This window comes from Stegostoma tigrinum, chromosome 7 (assembly GCF_030684315.1).
Source record: "Stegostoma tigrinum isolate sSteTig4 chromosome 7, sSteTig4.hap1, whole genome shotgun sequence".
Classification (NCBI taxonomy): Eukaryota; Metazoa; Chordata; class Chondrichthyes; order Orectolobiformes; family Stegostomatidae; genus Stegostoma; species Stegostoma tigrinum.
In genome coordinates, this window is record NC_081360.1 from 87,921,168 (window position 1) to 87,947,033 (window position 25,866).

The following is a 25,866-nucleotide window of genomic DNA, read 5'->3' on the forward strand; positions in this document are numbered from 1 at the left end:
GCACAGAAACATATCCTTCGGTCCAACTCGGCTGAGGTGACCAGATATCCTAACTAAGTCTGGCCCTGATTACCAGCATTTGGCCTGTATCTCCCTGAACCCTTCCTATTCATATACCCATCCAGATCATGTTATAAAACGTGATGCAGTTGCAGCACTCAAGTAGTAAAGCTTACGGTAGATATCCTATACTAAATCCTGTTATTAGTGTTCAGCAGTGTGTATTGTATCCTGAACATCCGAGTCAAGGAAATGTGTTGCAGTATTCATTCTCGTAGGCTGCAGCTTTTTTGGCCAAATGTAATGGATATTTTGAAAAACCTCAATTTTTTTTCCTCCCTCTCTCTCTTTCATTTGCTGTCAGTTCCTATTGATCATTCAGATTTGGTTGCTGACCTTCTGAAAGAACTTTCCAACCACAATGAGCGAGTTGAAGAACGGAAGGCAGCGCTACTGGAACTTCTGAAAATAACCAGAGAGGATACCCTGGGGGTGTGGGATGAGCACTTCAAGACTATTCTGCTTTTGCTTCTGGAAACCCTAGGTGACAAAGATGTAAGTGTATCTTCAGAGTTCTGAAGGTGGGAATCCTTTATTTTCCCAAAGCATAACGTGGTATTTTACAACAGTGGAAAGTGTCGTTTATATTTTTAATAAAACAGCTATATAGCTTTCTCAAAATAAGCAAATTAATTACAATTTAGTAGGATCAAACTCATTCGGGATTCTGCTATATTTAATGTGGAATCTCCTGAGGTTTTCAATGAAATGTTTCTTAAGTTCATTGAAATTTCCAAACTGTTGCCCTCCCTCAGAAGTAAACTAGTTCACCCTTGCGGCAGCTCAAAGTAAAGATCAAACCGATTTTTAAAAAGTTGGAAAGAAGTGAAATATGATGCTCGAACTTAAAAGTAGACAATATTGGAAATACTTGGGAAATCTGTGGAGGGAGCAAATAGTGACCTGTTGGGAACAGATCTGTAATAACAGTGGGAGCAAGCTGGTAGGCGACCAGAAGCTCAGACCCAACCTGGAGTCATAAGGACATACAACACGGAAACAGACCCTTCGGCCCAACTTGTGCATGCCAACTAAGTTTCCTGAACTAAACTAGTCCCACTTGCCATAATTTAGCCCATATCCCTCTAGACGTTTCCAATTTGTGTACCTGTCCAAATATATTTTAAATATTGTAGCTGTCCTTGTGACCACCACTACTTCTGGCAGTTCATTTCACATACAAACCACCCTCTGTGTGAAAAAGTTACCCATCAGGTCACTTTTCAGTCTTTCGCTTCTCACCTTAAATCTCTGGTTTCGAGCTCCCGGACACTAGGGTATAGACCTTTGCTATTTACTGTATGATTTTATAAACTTCTGTCAGGTCACCCTTATGGATTCCATAAAATAGCCACCCAATCTGCATTTGGTCTCTCCAGCATAGAACTTACCACATCACAAACAACGACTACAGTATATTGCATTGAAAGTGCAAATAAATTGCTGTTTGACCTGGCAAATATGTTTTGGGCCTTGCACTGTAAGAAGAAATGAGAACTCCTTCACTTGCGTGAGAAGTGGGGGATGGTGGGGTAAGGAGGTTTGAGGAAGAGATCAGGGCATCATGGAGAGATGTTGGGGTGCTGAAAAGGAAAGGAAGGAGATGTATTAATCGCATCTTCTGATCAACACGGGAGTTGGTGGGATGGAGGATGAGGACAAGTGCAGCCCTATTGTGGCTTTGAAGGAGAATAAGAGGTGTGAGCAGAAGAAGGGACATGATAAAGGGCCCTGCCAATTGAATTTGGTGGATGGATGACATCCCAGTTCAAACAAAAATGAAGATCTACCAGAAGCTCTAGCCTGAAAATTTGGAATATGTTGACATCTCAATGTGAACAACACTACGTCCAGTCAAGAAATTTGAAATATAGTGCAATCTTGTTAATGTGCAAGTCATTGAAATAAAACAAAAGTGTCGTGTAAAGAACACGAGATGTGCTGTTGACCTTGGATACTTTTAATAGGCTATAATTTAACGTGATTGTTAATTTGTTAATATGTCCATGCAAGCAGTTGCAGCCTGGTCTTAATAGAAATTTAATGCCCGCATATCACAAAATAATTAAACAGATTAAAAATGTTCTAAGTCCTTTTACTGGGACAGCATGCCACTTGTTCGTGGCGTAGCAAGCTGTCGGTAATTTTGTGACGACTAAATGATTGGGGAATATTTACAGCTAGTAAACATGTAACAAATTCACAGTTGATGAGTAGGAGAGAATTTCCTAGTTTAAATGGTATTTCAATCCACCACAATTGCAAGCTTCAGAAGATTATAACTTTGACTTTTTCACCATGACATTTTTTCCATGCTGATTTTGATGGTGAAGTAGTCTGTGATGTGAGCTCAAATTTGTATGGATACAGTAAGAGCACAATTTATAACTGTATTTACCAATTAGCTTTTAATCCCTTCTCAAGCATTCCATTAGAGCATTAGCCTTAAGAGTTCTACGGGAAATTCTACGTAATCAACCGGCAAGGTTTAAAAACTACGCTGAATTAACAATAATGAAAACACTAGAAGCACACAAAGATTCCCACAAAGAGGTGAGTTGAGGTTTCCGTATCTCTGTGATTGAATCTTTTCTTATATCAGGCGCTGAACAATTTTTTATTTCAGTTCATTTACTTTCCAAATTAATATTAAACATCTGTGTGAAGTGTACGTAGGCATCTGCCAGATGTCATTATGGAGAAAATGGTGACGGTTTGCATTGAAAAAGAGATACAGGAAATGTAATTTCTGCCTTCTAAATGTGTAAGCAAGAAGTAGTGAAGGAAATCTAACAGCCTGAATAAAGGCCAAGGACATCCGTACCTCCCATCTTCTGCATATTGGTTGCAGTATGTACTGTCAGATGCACGACAGCAGCTCTTCAGTGTCTCATTGGTAGCATTTCCTGAAACCACAACCTCCACTGAAAAGGACGGAGATAGGAAGCACATTGGTCACCGTTTGCTTCAGAATGCATGCCATATGACTTGAGAATATGTTACTGTTCCTTCGTTGACTCTAGGCCAGAATCCTGGAACCATGACCTAACAGTACTATGGTCTTCACCCCATCAGGTGGTGATTTAAATTTTATTTAATATATTGTGCCATAATGGGTCCCATATTTAGAAAGACATTCAAATCATTGAGACCATAGAGCAGAGGATCACCTGAATTGGTGAACTGTTGGTATCAGGAGAAATTTGAGCTACTGAGTCTACTTCCAAGTGAAGATTTTTTTCTCAAAATTATCCCTAAGTTTGCACTTGCTTCTCTGATTATAATTCAGCCCCCAAAATGTCTTGGGTTGTTCAATGAAGCCAGTATTTCTTACGTAGACAAATAAAATAGCAGAAATAATGGATTAGGAAAAGATTTTTATTGCCATGATTAGTGTTACGGGGGTGATTATTTTCTGGTATCTGTTGGGTCATACTTCAGCCATCCTATTGAAACATGGGAACAAAAAATGGCCACAACCACTCTGACATAAAATTATATTCCTCAGTTCACCTAAAATGGTGAATTATGACGCTTAAGTGCATTTTAAACTTAATTTCAGTGTTGCAAAATGGTTGATAGAAAATGATCTATAGGTCACTTAGAAGATTTTGTTGTGAACTTCTTGGACATATTTCTTTAACTGACTTAAGTTTTATTTGGATATTTTGTATTCATGTAAACTCCTCAATCCATATACACAGTCCATTTTCACTCTTGTAATTTTTGTGGCCTTACATATCCCATTATACCAATCACAGGTAAGATAATCTCTGTCTGATCATGTTGTATCATTCTCTTCCCACACACCACCTACGCCCAAACTTATTTTGTGACCATAAAAAAAATCAGAACTGGAGTAGACCGTTCAATTTCTGAAGCCTGCTCCGCCATTCAGTAGGATATGAGTGTTCTGACATTTCTCCTATCCACTTTTCTGTGTTATCCCCACAACCCCTGATTCATTGATCACGAATTTAACATTCTCAGCCTTAAATATACATAAGGACTGTAGCCCCACCCATGTCTGTGCAAGAAGTTCCAGAGACACGCTCACTCGGAGAACAAATTCCTCATCTCAAATCTTAAATTGGAACCTCTTTGTTCTGAAGCTATGCCCTCTATTTTCCCATGATAGCAAACATTCTGTCAGCGTTTACCCTGTCAAGCCCATTAAGAATCCTGTATACTTAAATGGTTCTTCTGTTTATGACCAAGGTTTTAAAAATGTCTTTGTTTTGGGCGTCTGGAGCATTAGAGAAACTTAAGTTGCGCAGGGAGGTACATTTTCCCAAATATTTACAAGCTGGATCATGTGGACTCCAGGGTCACTGTAACCACTGGTTCACAAAGTAGATGCAGCAATCTGCAAAGGAGCCAGTAAGTTGTTCCATTCATCTAATAGCACTTAAAGATCCTGAATGCCCCACTTGAAAACAATGTCTGGATTTCAGACACCACTATATTTCAGAGAACCAGCTTTGACATATTGTACCTGTATTGCATCCACAATAACTATGTAGCTTGCATTTAATTTGGACTGCAAAGCTTCATGTATTTTTTTAAAGTAGCAGGCCATGATTAGATCAATTACTGGAGCATACTAGTTTTAGATTATTTTCATTTTTGTGTGAAGATGAACCTGCTAAACCAGATGGTGGGTCAGCCAAAACTGCTACTTTAGTCTCTCAAGCTTTGTGTATCTCAAAATCTGTTGGCTTTTCAAAAACAAAGAACGTTAAGATAAATCGTTAAATCAAAGTTCAAATAAAAGCTTACAATATTCTGAGCTTTTAGTATTACATTTTGTCATTAACGAAAAGGTGAAGATATTGCATTTTATTGACTGAAGTGAGTATAATATTTTCGTTTTGTAGTCACATTTATTGGCATTGTTGCGTAACAGATGCAATCGTGTCTGAAGGTCATGAGCAAGGTACTAATATTCCCCCCCCCCCCCGCCACATTCTTTCCAACATGCAGTGGCTCTGTTTATTATCTGCTATTAATGTCTAAGTAACTTTTTATTTTCTGAAAAGCACTTTAACTTACAGCTTCTTTCAATTAAATGATCTATGTTCGTACACAACTTTTACAGTACATGCAGGTTTATCTGTTGTTTAATGTTTGAACATATTTCTGCATGATCATTTGTTTCAGGCTTGATCTGGTTGGTTAAAGCTGTCTGCCATTCATACGACATTGTTAGATGACTAAAATCTTCCCTAAGCTGTTGTGTGCAGAATTAGTGGCACATTGTTGTGATTATATGGCTTTTTTCAAAAAATTGCGAAACAGATTTTCAAACAAGTGTTATACCCTGATATAGAACTTACAAGAGAATTATTTATGCATTTCTTGTGATTATCATAAGATGTGAAACATGGGCTTCAAAGTTCATTGTGGCCCCTCTGCTACTGAAGTCCCAGATTAGCTTGCTAGAACAGTGGTTTGGATTTTCTAGTTATGTCATGGAAGCCCACTTCGACTGAATGGATTGCCATTGTACTGAGAGTCGCAAACCACTGATTCTATTTCTCCACTTCTGCAAGGAGCCCAGGAGATCTGGGCTTCACTGTGTAGACCAGTATTTATTTCCTATTTCTAGTTCACCTTGAATAGTTGGTAGTGAGGTGCCCTCTTGAACCACTGAAGACCAATTTGTGTAGGGTGAAGATGCAGGGTTTTGACCGAAACATACTGAAAGAATAGCAATTGTATCTCCAAGCCAGGGTGGTGCATGGCTTGGAGCAGAATTTGCAAGTGATGTTCCCATGTATCTGCTGTTCTTATCATTCTAGATGGTGTTAGTCATTGGTTTGTAAAGGAAGTCTTGGGTGAAGTTTGTAGATGGTATATACTGCTCCTGTTGTGTGTGAAAGAAATGTGTATTTGAGTATATGGTGGCAATCACGCAGACTGCTTTATCCTGGATGGTGTTAAAATTCTTGAAGATTGTCAGAATTGCACTCATCCAGGCAAGTGGTGAATATTGAATCACAATCCTGATTTATGCCTTGTAGATGGTGAACTGGCTTTGGGGAGTCATGAGGTGAATTATTTGTTCAGGAATTCCTAGTTTCTGATCTGTTGTAGTAACAGTTTGTTTGTGATCATTCATAACTCCAGGAAGTTGACAGTGGGGAGTTGTGATGTTAATGCCATTGAATTTCATGGTGTGGTTAGATTCTCTCTTGTAGGAAATAGTCATTACCTGGCATTTGTGTAGTGCAGAGGATACTTATCATGTGTCAGCAGAAACTTGGATATTGCCCGAGTCTTGTTGCATTTGGATATGAATTGCTTCAGTAACTTGAGTCTCTGTGAATGGTGCTGAGCATTGTGCAACTCCACTTCTGACCTTTTCACAGACGGAAGGAACTTAATAGAGTAGTTAAAGATGGTTAGGCCTCGGATATTATTCTGAGGAGTTCATACAGAGGCATTCAGGAGCTGAGAACACTGACTGTAAACAATCGCAGCCATCTTCCATTGCACTCAGTAAAACACCCAACGGGGAGTCCCCATCCTAATTACCAATGACTCTGCTTTCATTAGAGCCCCTCTGCTGCAGTCAGTCACATGCCATCTTGATGTCAAAGGCAGTCATCCTGACCTCACCTTTTTAGAATTCAACTTATCTGTCCATATTTGATCCAAGGCTGAAATTCATTTGGGGTCCGAGTGTTTGGGTTCTGCTAGAGCAATGTGTGAACAGGTTATTCTGAAGCAAGTGCTGCTTCAGATCACTGACTGTTTCCATGAAATTATTTATGATTGAGAGCAGATTGATGGGTCGATAATTCATCAGGCTTGATTTGTCCTACTTTTTTACGGGACATAGCTAGGTAGTTTTCCACATTGTCAGGTAGGTGATAATGTTGTAGCTGTACTGGAACAGCTTGTCTAGGTGAGTGATGAGTTCTTGAGAGCAAGTCTTCACTACTATAGTTGGAATTCTGTCAGGATCCAGAGATCTTGGAGTATCCAGTTCACTCAGGCGGCATGTGGTAATCATTAGGAGGCTTCCTTACCATTGTTTGAAACACTGTGGGGTCTGGAGTCAATATTGAGGACTTCCATGACGACAATACCCTCAGAAATATCATATGCCACCACTTCTCTAGGTCTGTTTTGCTGCTGGGATGGGACCTGGCTAGTGATTTGATAGTGCTGTCTCACACATAGTATGGTATGATTCTATGAATCTGTCAAGTTGCTTGTCTAGTCTGAGATTGCTGTCCCAATTTGGGCAGTAGCCAAATACGTTATAAGGAGGACTTTTACAGGATTGACAGGGTTGAGTTTGCCATTGTTGTTTCCAGTACCGAGGTCAATGTTATCTCGGCGTGTCATTTCATTCCCTTTTGGACTTTTCCAGGGTTAGATTGAATGGCTTGCCAGGCTTTTCAATAGTCAACCATGTTGCTATGGGTCTTTGGTCATATGTAGGCCAAACCAGTTAAGCAGCTCTTTCCCAGAGGATATTTGTGAATCAGCTGAGATTTTGCGACCATTGACTTTGGGTTAATGGTCATAATTAGATTGTTATTTCCAGATATTAAAAAAAAAATTAGAATTCCACTATCTGCCTTGGTAGAATTTGGAGCCAGAGCTTCATTACATTTCCTAGGTCTCTGCATTAATAGTTTACTGACGGTGGCAGGACAGGTCCAGAGAGCAGTTAATAAAATGTGTAGTGCTCTTGGCATTATTAATTGGGGCACAGAGTACAAGAGCAGGGAGGTTATGTTGAACTTATATAAAGTACTTGTTAGCTTTCCACTGGAGTATTCTACCAGTGTATGCACCACATTGTAGAAGAGTTGTGAACGCTTTAGAGACACAGAAGTGATTGACAAGAACAGGTCCAAGAATGAGAAGCTTCAGTTGTGAGGAAAGATTAACAAGTTGGGATTGTTCTCCTTGGAGAGAAGAAGACTGAGGCGATTTGATGAAGGTTTTCAAAATTATGAACATGCTAAATAGGATTGACAGGGTTGAATACTAAATAAAAATCAAAAGAACTGTGGATGCTATAAATCAGAAACAAACAGAAGTTAAAGCTGGAAAAGCTCAGCAGATCTGGCAGTATTTGTGAAGAGAAATCAGAGTGAAGTTTCAGGTCGGTGACCCTTCCTCGGAACTGTAAAGATGGCAGATTTCTTTCCCAAAAAGACGTTTGTGAATTATCTGAATCAACATTGTAATACTGGTCATTGTTATTTTCACATTCTGCCAGCTGCCTTGGTTGGTCTGGGCACCGAACTGGAGCTGCATAATTGCAGGAAGTGCTCTGACAAAAGACCTCCGTTTAGGAGTTGGAATTCTAGAATAGTATTGGGCAGTGGTACGTGTGTTTTTATTTTGCAAGCTTCTCTGCAATATGCTTCAATAAACTTGTCTGTTCCTATTTGAAGGTGGTAAGAGCTGCTGAAGAAGCTGCTTCCACATTGGCGAGTTCCATCCATCCTGAACAGTGTATTAAAGTGCTATGCCCCATCATCCAGACTGCTGACTATCCCATCAATTTAGCTGCCATTAAAATGCAAACAAAAGTGACAGAGCGGATCTCCAAGGAGTCTTTGCATCAGCTTCTTCCAGATATCATCCCAGGACTGCTTCAGGTACATGCAGCTCAAATATTTATGTAAAATAGTATACCACAGTAATTAAATTCACTGTTCAGTGAACAAACTGATAACATCAAAAATAAATGAAGCTGATCTCCTTTGTTTCACCAATACACCTTATGCCTGCAGGAACGAAACAGGAGGTTGTCCCAATTATATCTTTGGACAACTACCTTCAGGGCAGGAGTAGGTCAACTAATAAACCAAAGCTGAAGAATACTTTTCAAGATCCACTGAAATATTCAATGCGAGATTACTGACTTGTATCAAATGAGACATAATCCATTTTCTGTTGCTTTTGGTATCATGTACTGAATGACCAGTTTTTAAAAATCTTTATGATATTTGTACTGTTATAAGTTCACCATACATTACAAGTGATCTTCATATGTTTCATTGTATTGATTATGAAGTGACCTTAGTGGAAAAAACAACTTACGACTTCCAAATCTGAAGGCAATCCAATTGGTCTTCTCTTGTGTTAGTTTCCTCTCAAATAGTGGTGCCTTTCCGAAAGTCCTTGTTGGGTTCAGTCTGGAGTGTTTCTTTCTTCCTGAGCTTCCTGGCCGCATCCTCTAACTTGGTGTCATTTTTGTTTTGCCAGTAAACGTGGAGTAGTTTGAAACATTCAAGTTCATGAAGTATACGTCAGATACAAGAAATATGATGAAATTGATACTTTTAAATTATCAAATACACAGGAATTGTAGCCCAGACGGCATCAGAATTTTAGGAAAGCTAATATTTTGTGTTGCGTATTCACACTGATGTTTTCGTAGTTTCTTTTGGTAGCATGATGGTCTCTGGGGTCAAAGGTTGTGGATTTAAGACTGAGTGCAAAAGTCAGACCAGAGTAGTACAGTACTGGGACAGTGCCACACTCCGGGTTACTATTTTTAGAAGAAACATCACAGATCTAGTCTACCACTTCAGCTGGACTTAAAAGATCCTGTGATTGTATTTCAATGTACATTAGGCAGTGTTTGTAATTTATCTTTAAGGCTCCGAATCCAGACGGATAACAATGCCAATAGCTCAGCTGGTAGTTCTGTTTGACAATTTGAGTGAATTTGTCACTTTGCTGTTATGAACATCTTTGAAAGGAATATTTGTTTCTTTACCACTTCTCTTTCGTCAAGAGGTATAGCATGTTTGAAGCATCCTGTTATTGATGCTCTAATGGTCTGTCCAGATGATACCTTTAATATGGTTGTAGAATCAACAGTTTTTCTTCTGAACCATGACTTTTTAAAAATACTCTGTTCCATTTTTGCCAATATTATTAAAAATCACATTGGTTATGAACATAGCTCGTACAGGTTGAATGGACTTGTGTCTAAGGGGCTGTGGTAATATTGTTGGGGGAGGGAGTGTAATGAATTGGCACGCCGAGTTTAGCGGGTCATGGATTGTCTTAACTGATGGTTGGGAGCTACAGCATGTTCTAGATTATCTGAAACACCTGGGGTGTAGTCTCAGGTAATAAAGTTAGAGGAGGCAATGATTGAGTGGTTTTATTGCTCTGACACCGCCCCCCCGTTCTCCTTCCCCTTTGCGCCGCCCCGCCATTCTCCTTCCCCTTCCCCTTTGCGCCGCCCCGCCATTCTCCTTCCCCTTCCCCGTTCTCCTTCCCCTTTGCGCCGCCCCGTTCTCCTTCCCCTTTGCGCCGCCCCGTTCTCCTTCCCCTTTGCGCCGCCCCGTTCTCCTTCCCCTTTGCGCCGCCCCGTTCTCCTTCCCCTTTGCGCCGCCCCGTTCTCCTTCCCCTTTGCGCCGCCCCGTTCTCCTTCCCCTTTGCGCCGCCCCGTTCTCCTTCCCCTTTGCGCCGCCCCGTTCTCCTTCCCCTTTGCGCCGCCCCGTTCTCCTTCCCCTTTGCGCCGCCCCGTTCTCCTTCCCCTTTGCGCCGCCCCGTTCTCCTTCCCCTTTGCGCCGCCCCGTTCTCCTTCCCCTTTGCGCCGCCCCGTTCTCCTTCCCCTTTGCGCCGCCCCGCCGTTCTCCTTCCCCTTTGCGCCGCCCCGCCGTTCTCCTTCCCCTTTGCGCCGCCCCGCCGTTCTCCTTCCCCTTGCCCATTCCCCTTTGCGCCCCCCCCCGCCGTTCTCCTTCCCCTTGCCCATTCCCCTTTGCGCCCCCCCCCGCCGTTCTCCTTCCCCTTGCCCATTCCCCTTTGCGCCCCCCCCGCCGTTCTCCTTCCCCTTTGCGCCCCCCCCGCCGTTCTCCTTCCCCTTGCCCATTCCCCTTTGCGCCCCCCCGCCGTTCTCCTTCCCCTTGCCCATTCCCCTTTGCGCCCCCCCCCCGCCGTTCTCCTTCCCCTTTGCGCCCCCCCCGCCGTTCTCCTTCCCCTTGCCCATTCCCCTTTGCGCCCCCCCCGCCGTTCTCCTTCCCCTTGCCCATTCCCCTTTGCGCCCCCCCCCGCCGTTCTCCTTCCCCTTTGCGCCCCCCCGGCCGTTCTCCTTCCCCTTGCCCATTCCCCTTTGCGCCCCCCCATTCTCCTTCCCCTTCGCGCCCCCCCGCCCTTCTCCTTCCCCTTCGCGCCCCCCCGCCCTTCTCCTTCCCCTTGCCCATTCCCCTTTGCGCCCCCCCCCGCCGTTCTCCTTCCCCTTTGTGCCCCCCCCGCCGTTCTCCTTCCCCTTGCCCATTCCCCTTTGCGCCCCCCCATTCTCCTTCCCCTTCGCGCCCCCCCGCCCTTCTCCTTCCCCTTGCCCATTCCCCTTTGCGCCCCCCCATTCTCCTTCCCCTTCGCGCCCCCCCGCCCTTCTCCTTCCCCTTTGCGCCCCCCCCGCCGTTCTCCTTCCCCTTGCCCATTCCCCTTTGCGCCCCCCCATTCTCCTTCCCCTTCGCGCCCCCCCGCCCTTCTCCTTCCCCTTCGCGCCCCCCCGCCCTTCTCCTTCCCCTTCGCGCCCCCCCGCCCTTCTCCTTCCCCTTCGCGCCCCCCCGCCCTTCTCCTTCCCCTTGCCCATTCCCCTTTGCGCCCCCCCGCCCTTCTCCTTCCCCTTCGCGCCCCCCCGCCCTTCTCCTTCCCCTTGCCCATTCCCCTTTGCGCCCCCCCGCCGTTCTCCTTCCCCTTGCCCATTCCCCTTTGCGCCCCCCCATTCTCCTTCCCCTTTGCGCCCCCCCCGCCGTTCTCCTTCCCCTTTGCGCCCCCCCCCGCCGTTCTCCTTCCCCTTGCCCATTCCCCTTTGCGCCCCCCCCGCCGTTCTCCTTCCCCTTTGCGCCCCCCCCGCCGTTCTCCTTCCCCTTGCCCATTCCCCTTTGCGCCCCCCCATTCTCCTTCCCCTTCGCGCCCCCCCGCCCTTCTCCTTCCCCTTCGCGCCCCCCCGCCCTTCTCCTTCCCCTTGCCCATTCCCCTTTGCGCCCCCCCGCCGTTCTCCTTCCCCTTGCCCATTCCCCTTTGCGCCCCCCCCGCCGTTCTCCTTCCCCTTTGCGCCCCCCCCCCCGCCGTTCTCCTTCTCCTTGCCCATTCCCCTTTGCGCCCCCCCATTCTCCTTCCCCTTCGCGCCCCCCCACCCTTCTCCTTCCCCTTGCCCATTCCCCTTTGCGCCCCCCCGCCGTTCTCCTTCCCCTTGCCCATTCCCCTTTGCGCCCCCCCATTCTCCTTCCCCTTTGCGCCCCCCCCGCCGTTCTCCTTCCCCTTTGCGCCTCCCCCCGCCGTTCTCCTTCCCCTTGCCCATTCCCCTTTGCGCCCCCCCCGCCGTTCTCCTTCCCCTTTGCGCCCCCCCCGCCGTTCTCCTTCCCCTTTGCGCCCCCCCGCCGTTCTCCTTCCCCTTTGCGCCCCCCCGCCGTTCTCCTTCCCCTTGCCCATTCCCCTTTGCGCCCCCCCCGCCGTTCTCCTTCCCCTTGCCCATTCCCCTTCGCGCCCCCCCCCGCCGTTCTCGTTCCCCTTCGCGCCCCCCCCCGCCGTTCTCGTTCCCCTTTGCGCCCCCCCGCCGTTCTCGTTTCCCCTTCGCGCCCCCCCCGCCATTCTCCTCCCCCTTCGCGCCCCCCCGCCGTTCTCCTCCCCCTTCGCGCCCCCCCCGCCATTCTCCTTGCCCCTTGCCCTTCGCGCCTCTCCCCCCCACCCACCTCCCCCCCCCCCCTTCACACACCCCCCACCTTTCCTTCTCCTCCCTGCTTCCCCCCTCCCCCTTGCCCTCCACCCCAATGCATGCACACATGCAAACACTTTTTAAAGGAAATCACCATGGCTACAGAAACTCTTGCAAGTAACCCTTCTGGCAGAATGAAGAAAACCCACGTGTCACTGGCTCAAATCATTAAATATAGATTGTACACATTCCAAAGACTATATGGACGGTTAACTAGAGTTTTACTGGGGAAATTTAGTTATAATGAGATGAAGGAAAGTTGAGGATGTTTCTCATAAGAGAATATTGTGAGCCAGTTGCAATTTTCATGACAATAAATGGTTCAGACGGAATGGAGCAAAACTGTGTATCAATAACCAGGTGTTGTACTTTAAAAATCATTGGCTGAAGATAAAAGAAAGGACAATTGAGAGTTTTCAGAGGTGCAAAAAATTTAAATGCCATACTTGAAAAGTAGTTTGGAGTTGATCTCATAAGTGGTTGAAAAGTTTGGCAGTGTTGTAACCAAAAACATCTGAGTATGGGATGAAGTATGTAATCTGTCATCTCTGCAAGCACAGTGGACAGAATGAAGCCCCCTGTGTCAAATGATTGTATTCTGTTGGAAGTACTTGTGCTTCCAGCAGTTTTCATTTACTGCTTTATAATTTTGTTTAAAGGGCTATGACAACACAGAAAGCAGTGTGCGTAAAGCAAGTGTATTCTGCTTGGTGGCAATTTATTCTGTAATTGGAGAGGAGCTGAAACCTTACCTTGCACAGCTCACAGGAAGTAAGGTAGGTTTACTTGCATGAAGTCGTACATTTTTAGTGTTGCTGCTTCTTTGTAGCCTTTGTTTAACTGTACATTTGCAACACTGGCTTAGAACGGTATTAGAAATTCAACGAGTTAAAGTCTTCTGTTCAATGTAATCAAGAATAAAGTCATCAGAATATGCTAGGATTCTACTAATACTACACAGTATGCTTTCAAACCATTTGGATTTCTGATAGAATAATACTGAGAGTAAAACTGATCCAGTTGAAAACCTTGTGTTATTTGAACACAGGTAATATTTAGTGCAGATTGGTCTTTCCTGAGTCAACTTCCTGATTCCTGAATTCATTAATCAGCTGAGCGCACGTTTAGTGCACCAGCTGAAGTCAGCACCCCCAGAATAAGTTGCTTGGGCAGACGTATGTGAGGGAGCTGCTGTTTTAGTCAGTCATGTGAAGATGGGAGACGGTGGTATAATTGTAATGTCGGTGGACTAGTAATCCGGAACCCCAGGTTAATGATCTGGGAATGGTGGTGCATATCCCACCAAGTGGCAGATGGTGAAATTTGAATCTAGCAAAAATCTGGGATGTGAAGCTTATGTAATGACGCCCATGTCATCACTGTTTTAAGATCCTATCTGGTTCACTAATGTACTTTTTTAAAGAAGGAAGTTTTCCATCCTTACATTGACTGGGCTACTTAATTCCACACCCACAGCTTTGTGGCTGACCCTCTGAGGCAACAAATGCTGAAATGATATCCACATCCCATGAACAAATAAAAGCAAATGGCCATTTGAGTTGTCAATGAAAATTCTAGGTAGTCAGTTTGGAGGTAGATGGGAGGAAGAATAGTATTAGACTTGTCATTTCAGTGGATGAATAAACATAATTCCATCTATTAAAAATTGTAATCATTTAGGAATACCTGTTGCTGGCTTTGGAAGAGTTAAAGTTCTCAAATCTTAGGATAATTCAGTTTATTCAGAGTGGTATAAATAGTATTACTGGTAGTTGTCTTTTTCCTAGGATGGAGGATTTCAAAATGGGGGCACATTTTTAAGGTGAGAGGAGAGATTTAAATGAGGGGTGAATTTTTTTTTAACACAGAGGGTTCTTCAGGTGTAGTAGGAACTTTGTAAGGAAGTGGTAGATGTGTGTGCAATTCAAATGTTTAAAAGACATTTGAATAAGTATTGAATAGGAAAGGTTTGGAGGGATATGGGCCAGGATCAGGCAAGTGGGGCTGTTTAGTTTGAGATTATGTTTGGCATGTACTGGTTGGACCAAAGGGTCTCTTTCCATGATCTCTGACTCTACGGTGACCAGTGGACTTTTTAAAAAAAAATTTACGTGTCTTCAGAAAGTACCTTGGCTGAAATGACACAGCAATTTGCATTTTTAGCTTTTGACATTAAAGTAGCACCAGAGTGATTTATGTGGTTCAGGGAGAACTGGATACAAAGAATGGAGGTCGCACCAATGAAAGAGTTTGATTAGATTAGATTCCCTACAGTGTGGAAACAGGCCCTTCACCCCAACAAGTCCACACCGCCTCTTGGAGCATCCCACACACCTCTGAACACTACGGGCAATTTAGCATGGCCAATCCACCTAGCCTGCACATCTTTGGACTGTGGGAGGAAACCGGAGCACCCGAAGGAAACCCACGCAGACACGGGGAGAATGTGCAAACTCCACACACAGTCACCTGAGTCTGGAATCTAACCCGAGTCCCTGGCGGTGTGAGGCTGCAGTGCTAGCCACTGTGCCGCCCCAAGGGAAGGGAAGCTCATAAAATCCCCGCAGTGTGGAAACTGACCATTCCGTCCAGTAGGTCCATGCCATTCCCCGAAGAACATCCCACCCAGACCCTTCCCTCTAAACCTGCATTTCCCATGGCTAATGCACCTAAGCCACGCTATTGGTAATTTAGCATAGCCAATCCATCTAACTTGCACATCTTTGGACTGCGGAAAGAAACCAGAGCACCCAGCAGAAACCTACGCAGACACTGGGAGAACGTGCAACTCTACGCAGTTAGTTGACCGAGGACGGAATCCAACCTGGATCCCTGGCACTGTGAGACAATAGTGCTAACCTCTGAGCCACCGTGCTGCACCAGTTGCTGGAGATGCAGTCAGAGTTTGGTTTTATGGAGGCTTGCGAAGATGGGTAGAATGTATAGCAAGAAGTGAAGTTGGTAAAGACATTTGAGTATGAGAACAAAATGGTTAGTGATTCTGCCACACCTGGGACTTTGGAAGGTGCAGCGAAAAGCATGGTAGACCAATATAAGGACCTTGGTTCAAGTAGAAAGTACACAGTCATGTAAAAATAAATTTCCCTCTTCTACCTCAGTCTTTGTGTAACTCAATGTTTAGGGTTTGGTAGTGTATGTAAATTACCACTGTTGTGTCAATTTAGCCTCTGCTGTTGACAAATTAATCAAACGGTGAGTAACCTAAAACTGATGTGCAACACAAGACCAAGGGTGTAGCAGAAACAGGTGTGGCTTACTGAAAAATAAATCTTAAAGTGGCATTATTTTGGCCATGGTATAAAAGACTGATGTTGGAGAAGTGGGATCGAATTAATGGGGCACTTGCGCCAGTACTGGGGGAGCAAATGGGTTCTGTACCAATAGAATGGTCTCCACCTGGTCTGAGCTGGAGCAGCTGTTCTTGCTGATGACATAAGTAGGAGTCAATAATGAGTTTAAATTAAACAGTGGGGTAAATGGATCGAATTTGGGAAGATGTGATAAATCAAAAAATAGAGTCAGGGCCAAAGAGAAAGGTGGTAGTGTGGATAATGTTAAGCATTCCATGACAGGAAGAGATAAAGAGTTATAATTATCGTGAAGACAAACATGGCAGCAATTTGTACTTTGATAGACCCTATCTAAAGTGATGCAGTATGTGAGCATTGAGCTCCATCAATTTGGTTTATTCGTTCTTGGTTTGTCAGCATAACTGGCATAGCTGGTATTTACTGACCAAGAACTCAGTGGTTTCTTGGGTCATCTAAAAGAATGTTTGAGTCAACCCCAGTTGTCATTGTGGGATGTGAGTTCATCTTTCAGAGCACTAGTCCAACCCCCTAGATTAATTGTTCGGTATCATTACCATGATGCTATTTTCCCCATTTAGTTTAAGCAAGTATTAATGTGAATTGTCTTTTATTAAATCTGATGTCTCACTCTCTTGCAGATGAAATTACTGAACTTATACATAAAAAGAGCCCAGACAACAAACAGCAACAGTAGCTCATCGTCAGATGTGTCAAGTCATAGTTAACGGATGGCAATCATGCTTATTTAGATGGATGAAGCCGTGCCTCTTCAGAGACCTGTCTGTTCAGATTTTGAAATCCACGTGCCCTTGGAGTGAAAAATTGCTGCACATCAGTGTTTGTTCTTAAGTAATATATGCAGTTGCTTAGCTTTAATCTTACAGCTGTTACTTGATCATAATGTGATGCCTGTTTAATCTGTGACCTAGAATAAAAGAAGGCCTGTAGTGAGTCATTGACAGTCCAGTGCTGACATCAAGTTTAAGCAGCAAGTGAAGGTCAGGTTACTGTCATCTTTAAACCTGGAGTATATGAAGTACTTACATGAGTATTATTCCACATGGTGTAATTTTAAGTATTATACATAAAATATTTGCGGTTAAATTACACTAGAAATGACATTGCTAAACTTTTTCTTAGCAGCTAATAGTTTAGACATGTCAAGTTCATGCTCAGCCAAATGATATCTCACTGGACTGGACTATTATTACTGCAGAAGACTGAAGCAACTTTTCACTGCTGCTGCCAGTATTTAACACTTTTAGATGGATGCAATTTAAAACCTAACAATTGAAGATTTGCATGGCAGCACTAAAAAGGCATGATCCTCCTTTTGTGGGAACTAACACTGCAGTTTGGTAAGGACTAGTTACTGTGTTATGGAATTTCTTTTTTAAAACTATTGTACTACTTTCTCACAATCAGTTCGACTCTCCTTCCCCATGCCTGGATAATTGCCACCTCCTATTTGGAAATGCAGAAGGAAGCTTGTTGTATATCCCTGCCTTTGAAATGGGTGCTTCTCATCCTTGTCTTAGCAAGAATTGAGAAAATCATTTAATTAATGCACCCAAGATAATATCAGCCTGAAAATGAAATCTTGATCTGTGGTTCTGTTTATGACTACCCTTCAGAATTTTGGAAACACCCATTTATCTTGCAATATTAGAATCTGTGACGGAACGTACAAACCACTAAATTTCTGAATCTAATTTAAGTCTAATATGGAATTTAGTAGATCTATGTTACCGTTTCTTTAAATGAATTGGAGTGAAGTCGGGAAGAAAAGCTGAAATGATCATGCAAAGTTCATCATTGCAGTTTAGTTTCCAATTTGGCTGCTTGAGTTATGATCTGCTGAAGGTGATGATCTGTCACATTACAATTTTTACATTCTGCGGTGGTGGAAATAATTCCATAGGATTGGTATAAGTCACCTGTCTGCAATTATTCTTGTCCCCCCATGTTGTAGGAGTATGCAAACTGTGCAGTAGTAATACATAATTGCTTAAAAACTTGAATGTCAACAGCGTTCCCTATCTGCATCTTTCTGGTCACCATCTTTGGTTATGATTGTCCCATCTTCTTAAAATTTGTATGCTCTGATGCTCTTTGTTTTTCCAGTCCTGCGTTTTGTGGACTTTGCCACATGAAGTTTCTTCATCAGTTGTATCTCACTTTTTGTTATTTCCCAGAAATGTTTATGCCAGTTTTGAATCAGTTGTGGGAAACTTTTCTTTTTCTCTATTCAGTCATGAATTGTACTTTAATTTTCCTTTAATTCAGTAGTGCCTGAATTCTAACATTTGAAGAAAGGATAATGATCAAAAGATTTCCATTGTTCAAGCTGAAATGCCTTGAGCAAAATCCCTTTCTTAAAAGCTCAAGTTGTATAACAGAGACAGACTTGAGTATTGCTTGAAAAAAGACAAGTTATTACAATTTCTGGTCTTGCACTCATGCTGTATTATCCTGTACTGTTGAATGCAAGGGGAAAAGCATTTCTTAGCAATGTTCATGTTCTATACGACCAAGCGACTGAAATAGAACTTCGCATGCTCAGTCACCTAACAATGACAAAATCAACAAAAACCACTGAGGGATCGGAACGACCGAGTATCATCATCTGTGGCCATGTTTGTTTCTGCATTGTTTTTGAGGTTGACATCAGGTTTCTTTTAAGGAGAAGAATATTTATCTAGAGCAAAGAACTGCCCACTGGAGGATGGTGACTTGATGGTGATGTTCAGGAGGTATGGGTCCAAATTCTACCTCAGCAACTTGATTCTTTCATAGGAAGTTTCACTTTCTGGCAGGGCCAAGATTTGTTGCCGGCCCCTAATCTGAATACTTGGTACACCATTTCAGAGGTTAGCTAAGAGTGAACTATATTAATGTAGACTTTGGCCAGTCTGACCTACATTTGGCACTAAGATGGCACATTTTCTTCCCGAAGGATATTAGTGAGCTAGCTGGGATTTTATGATGATAGTTACGGTGTTCACCATTATTAGGCTAGCTTTGTATTCCAAATGTTAGTAACTGAGGTTAACTTCAAATCAACTGCTTTTATACAGTTTGAATCCATGTCCTCCTGGGAGTTATCCTGGACCTCTGAATTACGAGGTGTTGTATTACTACAGTGCCGTCATCTGAAATATATAAAGTTAGCTGTAGTAAAGAGTGATCATCAAAATATCATTGTCATTAAAGCCTATCTTATTCACTACTGCCATTTAGGAAAGTAAATCTGCCATTCTTGCCTTGTTTGCCCAATAATTGACGCCAGATCTGCTGCATTATAGTTAACTCTAATTGCCCTCTGAAATGACCTCGCAAATCGCTCAGTTCAAGTGCATTTAGGGAGGTTAACAAATGATGGTCTTGCCAGCGACATTCACTTCCCATGAAAAACGATGCTGTGACCACACCACCAGATCGTATGCTGGTATCTTTTCCTTTTTTAACTTGAGGTAAAAAAGGCCATAGGAAGATTTCTTCCAGGAAATAAAGTCCAAAGCATTCCTGTTCCGAAGTAATGTTTAACCTGTTGGTTAGTTGGCTTTTAAATTTCAGTCAGAGGGTTGGTCAACATCCTGTAGAATACATGGAAAAATCAGACAATCATGTGAGTAACTACCCAAAACACTTCTGATTTGAACTTGCCTTCAAAGAAATAATGCAATTTGGTAGGAGAGCTGTACTCAGATCTAGGTCTCTGCATGTGATCTTTCTATCTCCTTAAATTGTAGAATTGCTTCCGGAAGTGGAGTAACTGTTACCACCCTCACATTGTAACGTTGTTACTCTCCTCCATTCCCTGATTACCAACTTCTCCAGTGTGTCTAACATTTTGATGTAGATACTTATTTGGGAGTTTTGGGTATTAATGTGATATTTAAATTAGTAATTGTATTTTTAAACATTTTCATGTTATTTTGAGTTTTAAATATTCTGTTGACCTTCATTCTAGTTGAAATTTCAGCTCCCTCTAATGTCAAATAATTTCTTAAATTTTTTTCCATTTTACAGTCCACTCATTTATTTGCCCTCACCCTCCCCCACTTGAGTGGAGTCCGTGTGATTCCTTCCAGGATGCACAAATACGCATACACACACACACTCTCTCTCCTGGATGCTTTGTTGAGGGAGAAAAAAGCTAAAGTTGGTCACCTGGGGGAGCTGTTGTAGGATGCAAATGTTACATTAGTTTGTTCAGGATGTTGTCCTTGCAAGTTTCCTTCACATATTTTACTCTGTAGTAAGTAGAAGTTAAGTTTGATTTTTAATGTGATTCAGCTTACAGTTGGTTGTCCCAGGTACTATCACTTGCCTTCCATATGTTTCATATGGCATAAGTATCAGCAGCATTAGCTAAGTGCGACAGCGAAACTCACCAAGTAAACTTGATATTCCAAATAATTTCTAAAATTAGGTTGGACTAAAGTTATCTGGCCCCAAATTGACTGGTTTATCCTGTTGTGTACCAACATTGGAAACCTACTGGATATTTTTATGTGAAGTGTTCATCATGATCCTTTTTTTTAAATTTGTTTATTGTATTTTATGTTTGTGTACCATTTATAAAATGAAATAATCCAAATGTTTTTAGTTATTTTTCTTGGAATTAAAGGCATGGTTGTACTGCTACATGCAACCAATTGTTTCATCTTTTCATTTACTTTGTAAAACAGTTTGAAATGTGAATGAGCTTTTTTGAACTCAGTGAGCTTAGCACTGTGGCTGACATCTGCTCAGATTCAAAAGTGATCAGTGCAGTAAATGTACAGCTGGTGAAAAGATAATTCCGTGATTTCTCAACTTTGTGACTTCTATGCCTTCAAATTGTGGAGTTTTGTATTCTATTCCTTACAATGCAATTAATTTTACAAGACTACTTTAATTGTACGGCTGGTGTACAAAATTAAGAATACCCTCTTGCGCACTAGAAATGTAACGAAACTTAGTGTTAAATGCACTCTCCTCCTGGATTTGTGTGATATTTGTTAAATTCATGCCTGCACTGTTGGGACCAAAAACCCCAATTGGAGAAGACAATTTGGAGCCATTATGCTCCAGCATTTTTTTTATTTTTTAAGATTAGACAGCTGTATGTTTAATGAATCATGTTTCAAAAATGTGGCTTTAAAGAAGGCATAAATTGTCCATTATGGTGACTGGCAAGACATGTGCTCAACACTGGCAGATTTTGATTTGAAAATAAATGCCCTTTATAGCAAATGGATTTATCAGATGTAACTCAAGATCACAACTATTTTCAGTATCCATTTTGTTGAATATGGTTTGGCATGTTAACTTTCAAAAACACTTAATATCTCTGTTTTAAGGTATATACATCATTGCAATGTTCATTAAGCTATTTTAAGCTGTATATACTGTGATTAAAGGATAATTAAGCAATCTGAAGCTGACTCTATACTTGGAGGATGTTTGATTGTTGTATGCTATGCTCTTTCCTCCTCTCATGTTTTCTCAGACCCCTGCCTCACCCCTCCCATATTTCCCTGCTACAAATCCTCTGAATTCCTAACATGACAATAATGGGCCTTCTTTTATTCCTTTCAACTTTTGTGCTATAGGCAGGTAAATGATTGGATGTGTGATTTCTTTTGTTTCTGTGAAGAGGAAAGGATTGCTGCTGTTGTAATTTTCTTGAACTATTGGATGTATAGGAAAGGACCTCAACTAATTTTCAAAATGGCTGCTTTCCCAAACTATCTAGTACAATCTACTCTGCCATGTTTGACTTACGAACAAAAAGTTCTGTATTGTTTTGCTAGAACTGACTGAAATTTCACACCTCAAAAGTCGGCCTGCATGTTGCAGCAGTATCGCCTTTGCCATTCATCCATCGGCTGCACGAATGGTCTAGGCATGGACGACCGAAATTATACAATCCTAGTGTTTTTACTTGTTTAGTCCTATGGCGGTGTTCTGTTTTGAGGCATGTGGCTTTTTTTTTAAAAGGTACACTATGTGTGCTCGCCTTGAACTTAAACTAACTGCAGAAACAAAACTGATGCCAAGAGTTTTTTTTTGTCATCTGTTTTATGACAGCATACTAACTTAACAGCTTACAGAGACTGTGGATAAGTAATGTACATCACTGTCACAAGAATGCCCTTCCTTTGATATATAATCAAGCTTACTGTTTAATGAGGGATGGAAGCCAAGTTTTTTAGACGTTACCAGAACTTTGCTAAACTAGTTTAAAATGAAAATATTGGAGACACATCAATCATCAGAATGGTTCCCAGCAGAGTGTTCATTGCGCATGTACCTTTTTTCTTGCTTTTGTCATATAATATCCATATCGGTATTTATATTATTTTTCATCTGTGTGTATTTGGCAACTGTACAGATAACTACATGGGTTTTGTTAACTTTCACCTGTTGATAGAATTTGCTAAAGAAAAGCAACAAAGTAAAACTTTTAAGTTTGCTGTAGAATAAAACCCTACATGAAGAGTTTGACAACTGTTAAGCCTTTTCATTTGTTCATGAAAAATGCACCTTGAAATCAATATTTCTTTTAGGCACTTGTACAGGGAATAAACAATAAAGATTCAAAGGAGATTTTGAAGAACTCATTTTCTTTGAGGAATACCTTAGTCTTGCTGTTTGTCACTTAGCTGCTGATCATTTGTCTCCTCTTTCTGGGTCTGCTGATAGCTGTTATGGTCAATGGTTCTCTCTCCTCAGGTTTGAGTTTTCTCTCTCCTCAGGTTTGAGTTTTCTCTCCCCTCCAGTCTGCCTTTTCCGCCCACGACTCAAAGCTGTGATAACTGATGTCTCAATCCTTGCTGAATACTGTCCTAGCTCTTAAATTCCTTCTCCTCCCCAAAGTCCTTGAAGGGGTGGATACCACAGAAATCTGTGCCCATTTTTCTTGGAACTTTGGTTGCATTCTTTCAGTTAGGTCTCTATTGTTACCAAAGTTGTTTTTTTTTAATCAGAATTACAAATTATATCCCAAGTGATTTGACAAAGATAAATTTAATCACCATTTTCATTTTTGACCTATCTATAGTCATTGCTGAGGTAAAAAACCATAAGACCCTCCAACACTTCTCCACTATTGGAGCTGGATGGGACTGTGCAAGCTTTGTCCAATTTATCTATCTAGTTTTAGCCAGAGAATCACTTGCAATGCCTTCCCTCATTGCTTCCCCACTGTTACATCTGGCGGGGGGACAGAGTTGTCCTTAGACTGCTATTTCTCAGCTTTTTGCTGCTCCCTAAGAGCATCATCGAAAAAAAAGCATTAGTTTTCATAGGTCCAATGTCTGTACACAGCTCTACCTCTCTGCTGTTCTGTCTCCAAATTGTCAAACTGATCACATGGCATCTTGTGCTGGATGATCAGAAGTTTCTTCAAATTGGATATTCATAAAACCACTTTCCTCCTGACGAACTTGCATCCGAAACACTGAATTTGTCCTTTTAGCAACTGCCTTAATGCTGAAAGTTTGCAGCTTTGGGGTCATATTTCAACCAAAAATGAGCACCCAGTGACATCATCTTACCATCACCAGGACTGCCTATTTTCCTCTCGGTGGCCCTAGCTAAATCCATCCACATCTCAGCCCATTTGATGGTAATGCCTCACCCATGCCTTGGTTACTTGTGGATTTTCACCTTCCCCAGGTATGTTACCTACCTTGGAGTCAACTGAAATTCTGCAAGTGCCAGCCCATCAATGAGGCAGACCTGTTCCATATGTCATCCCAATGTTCCCTATTCACCTGTATTGTCTCTTGTTTAAGCTTTGAATACTTTTAGTTCAAAATTTGCATCCATTGTTTTTTTTTAAATACCTCTCTGCTCTCATTTTTGCAATGTCCGGACTCAAAGCCCTCTTACAAATGCAATATTCTAACTGTTATCTCATGACATCCCCAATCTTAATTCCTTCACCATTTATAGAGATGTCTTCAGCTGCCAGTGCTGCATACCCTGACCTCTCCACTGTTTCCTACCTTGCTGTGCTCCTTTAGGTTTCTCCTGAGAAACTACCTCTGACTAAACCTTTGGCCATCTGTCCTTTTTTTAATTTTCTTCAGTGACTTTTTTTTTTGTTTTATAACACTTATGTGCAACAACATGATAAACTCTTTTTATTAAAGATGGTGAATTGTAAATGTATGGTTGAAAACAGTAGTTCAATACCAAAAAGGCTTGTTTCAGTCAAATACACCTTAGCTGTTAATCTCCCTGTCAAATGAGCATCATGAACTGAAGTGCTGCATTATCCACTAGAAACTGGCAGGCTTGGCTATCAGAGATAACGGGAACTGCAGATGCTGGAGAATCCAAGATAACAAAGTGTGGAGCTGGATGAACACAGCAGGCCAAGCAGCATCTCAGGATGCTGCTTGGCCTGCTGTGTTCATCCAGCTCCACACTTTGTTATGCTTGGCTATCAATTTTTTTGCAACAGTTGCCTTCAATGTATAACTAGGTATATCATATTAACTTTAAAAAACTTGAATGGAATGGTTCTTCCATTTTGTAGAGAATGTTAATATTTCATTGTCATGATTACCAAGTGATTTGACAAATGGATTAAAATAAACTCTAAACTGTTTACTTGGCTTTATAACTTTCTCACAGGATCCTTCTCTTGTAAATTAGCTTCTGTGATGAAGTTCTTACAAGGATTAAATTGTCAGTAATATATTGATATCAACATTATTTTATTCAGTGTTCATTATATGAAATATATAATTTATAGAGAAAAAAAATTCTGAATTGTCAGTTCACCAAGCATCAGTGCTGTGTGATGAGACATTTCATTTTGAGCATCTGTTCTTTGCATCAAGTGCTCAATGACTATTTAAACTATTTTGAGAGCAACTTTTCTTATGGTTATGCTGCAATAACATACATGATGTGGAGGTGCTTGTGTTAGACTGGGGTGGGCAAAGTCAAAACTGTCATGGCACCAGGTTAAAGTCCGATGGGTTTATTTGAAATCACAAGCTTTTGGAGTGCTGCTCCTTTGTCAGGTGCAATGAGACAGGGCATACAGATGCAGTATTTATAGGTAGAGAGATTTCTCGGCCTACAAGTTCTGTGTCCTCCCACTGCACCTGACGAAAGAGTGGCACTTCGAAAGCTTGTGATTTCAAATAAACCTGTTGGAGTATAACCTGGTGTAAGTTTTTTTTGGCAATAATGTGCCTCAGCCAACCCTCAAAGCAGCAGCATGACTTATTATTGAAGGGCTTTACCTGTTTGTTCTAAACCACATTTTCTCTCTCAATTTGCAAAGTAGGGCAGTCAAAGTCATGGAGCTCTTTGCTGGTCATCATGTTGCTCTTGTACTGTTTTCAGAAGTGTACTGGGTAAATAGGCTGTCCTTGTCAATTCTTTTTCTTTTTGTCTTAAAAGCATTCCATTTAGGCTAATTAGAACCCAGTAGTACCTGACCAAGGACTGATGTATTAATCTGATAAGTATGGAATCTCATATCTTGGCTGTGATTTTACTGCTTTACAGCAATCTCTGAACTAAATATCTGGTTGATGTATTTAAGTTTTCCACATCTGAGAGTTTAGACCCCTGGGCAGTAGGTCACATTGATCATAAAATCAATAAAATTTAGGGAGAGGACAAAGCCATTACTTAAGCATCAATCCTTCTATGTATTTTTCCCTGCTCTTAATTCTAAGAGACTATTTAATGGAATTCAGGTGGCGGGGTGCAGGCACAGTAAAATCCACGCATATCATAGGGAAA

At 42.1% G+C, this 25,866-nt stretch overlaps 1 protein-coding gene across 1 annotated transcript in view; it reads left to right on the forward strand.

The window, feature by feature from the left end:
• Nucleotides 1-22,701, forward strand: part of clasp1a (cytoplasmic linker associated protein 1a) — a 287,369-nt gene extending 264,668 nt beyond the window's left edge. The window contains exons 40-44 of the mRNA XM_059647511.1: nucleotides 365-555; nucleotides 2,485-2,613; nucleotides 8,481-8,687; nucleotides 13,432-13,548; nucleotides 16,743-22,701. Coding sequence (XP_059503494.1) covers nucleotides 365-555; nucleotides 2,485-2,613; nucleotides 8,481-8,687; nucleotides 13,432-13,548; nucleotides 16,743-16,829 — 731 coding nt within the window. The 3' untranslated portion in view covers nucleotides 16,830-22,701. The remainder of the gene's footprint in view (nucleotides 1-364; nucleotides 556-2,484; nucleotides 2,614-8,480; nucleotides 8,688-13,431; nucleotides 13,549-16,742) is intronic.
• The last annotated feature ends 3,165 nt before the right edge of the window (nucleotides 22,702-25,866 follow it).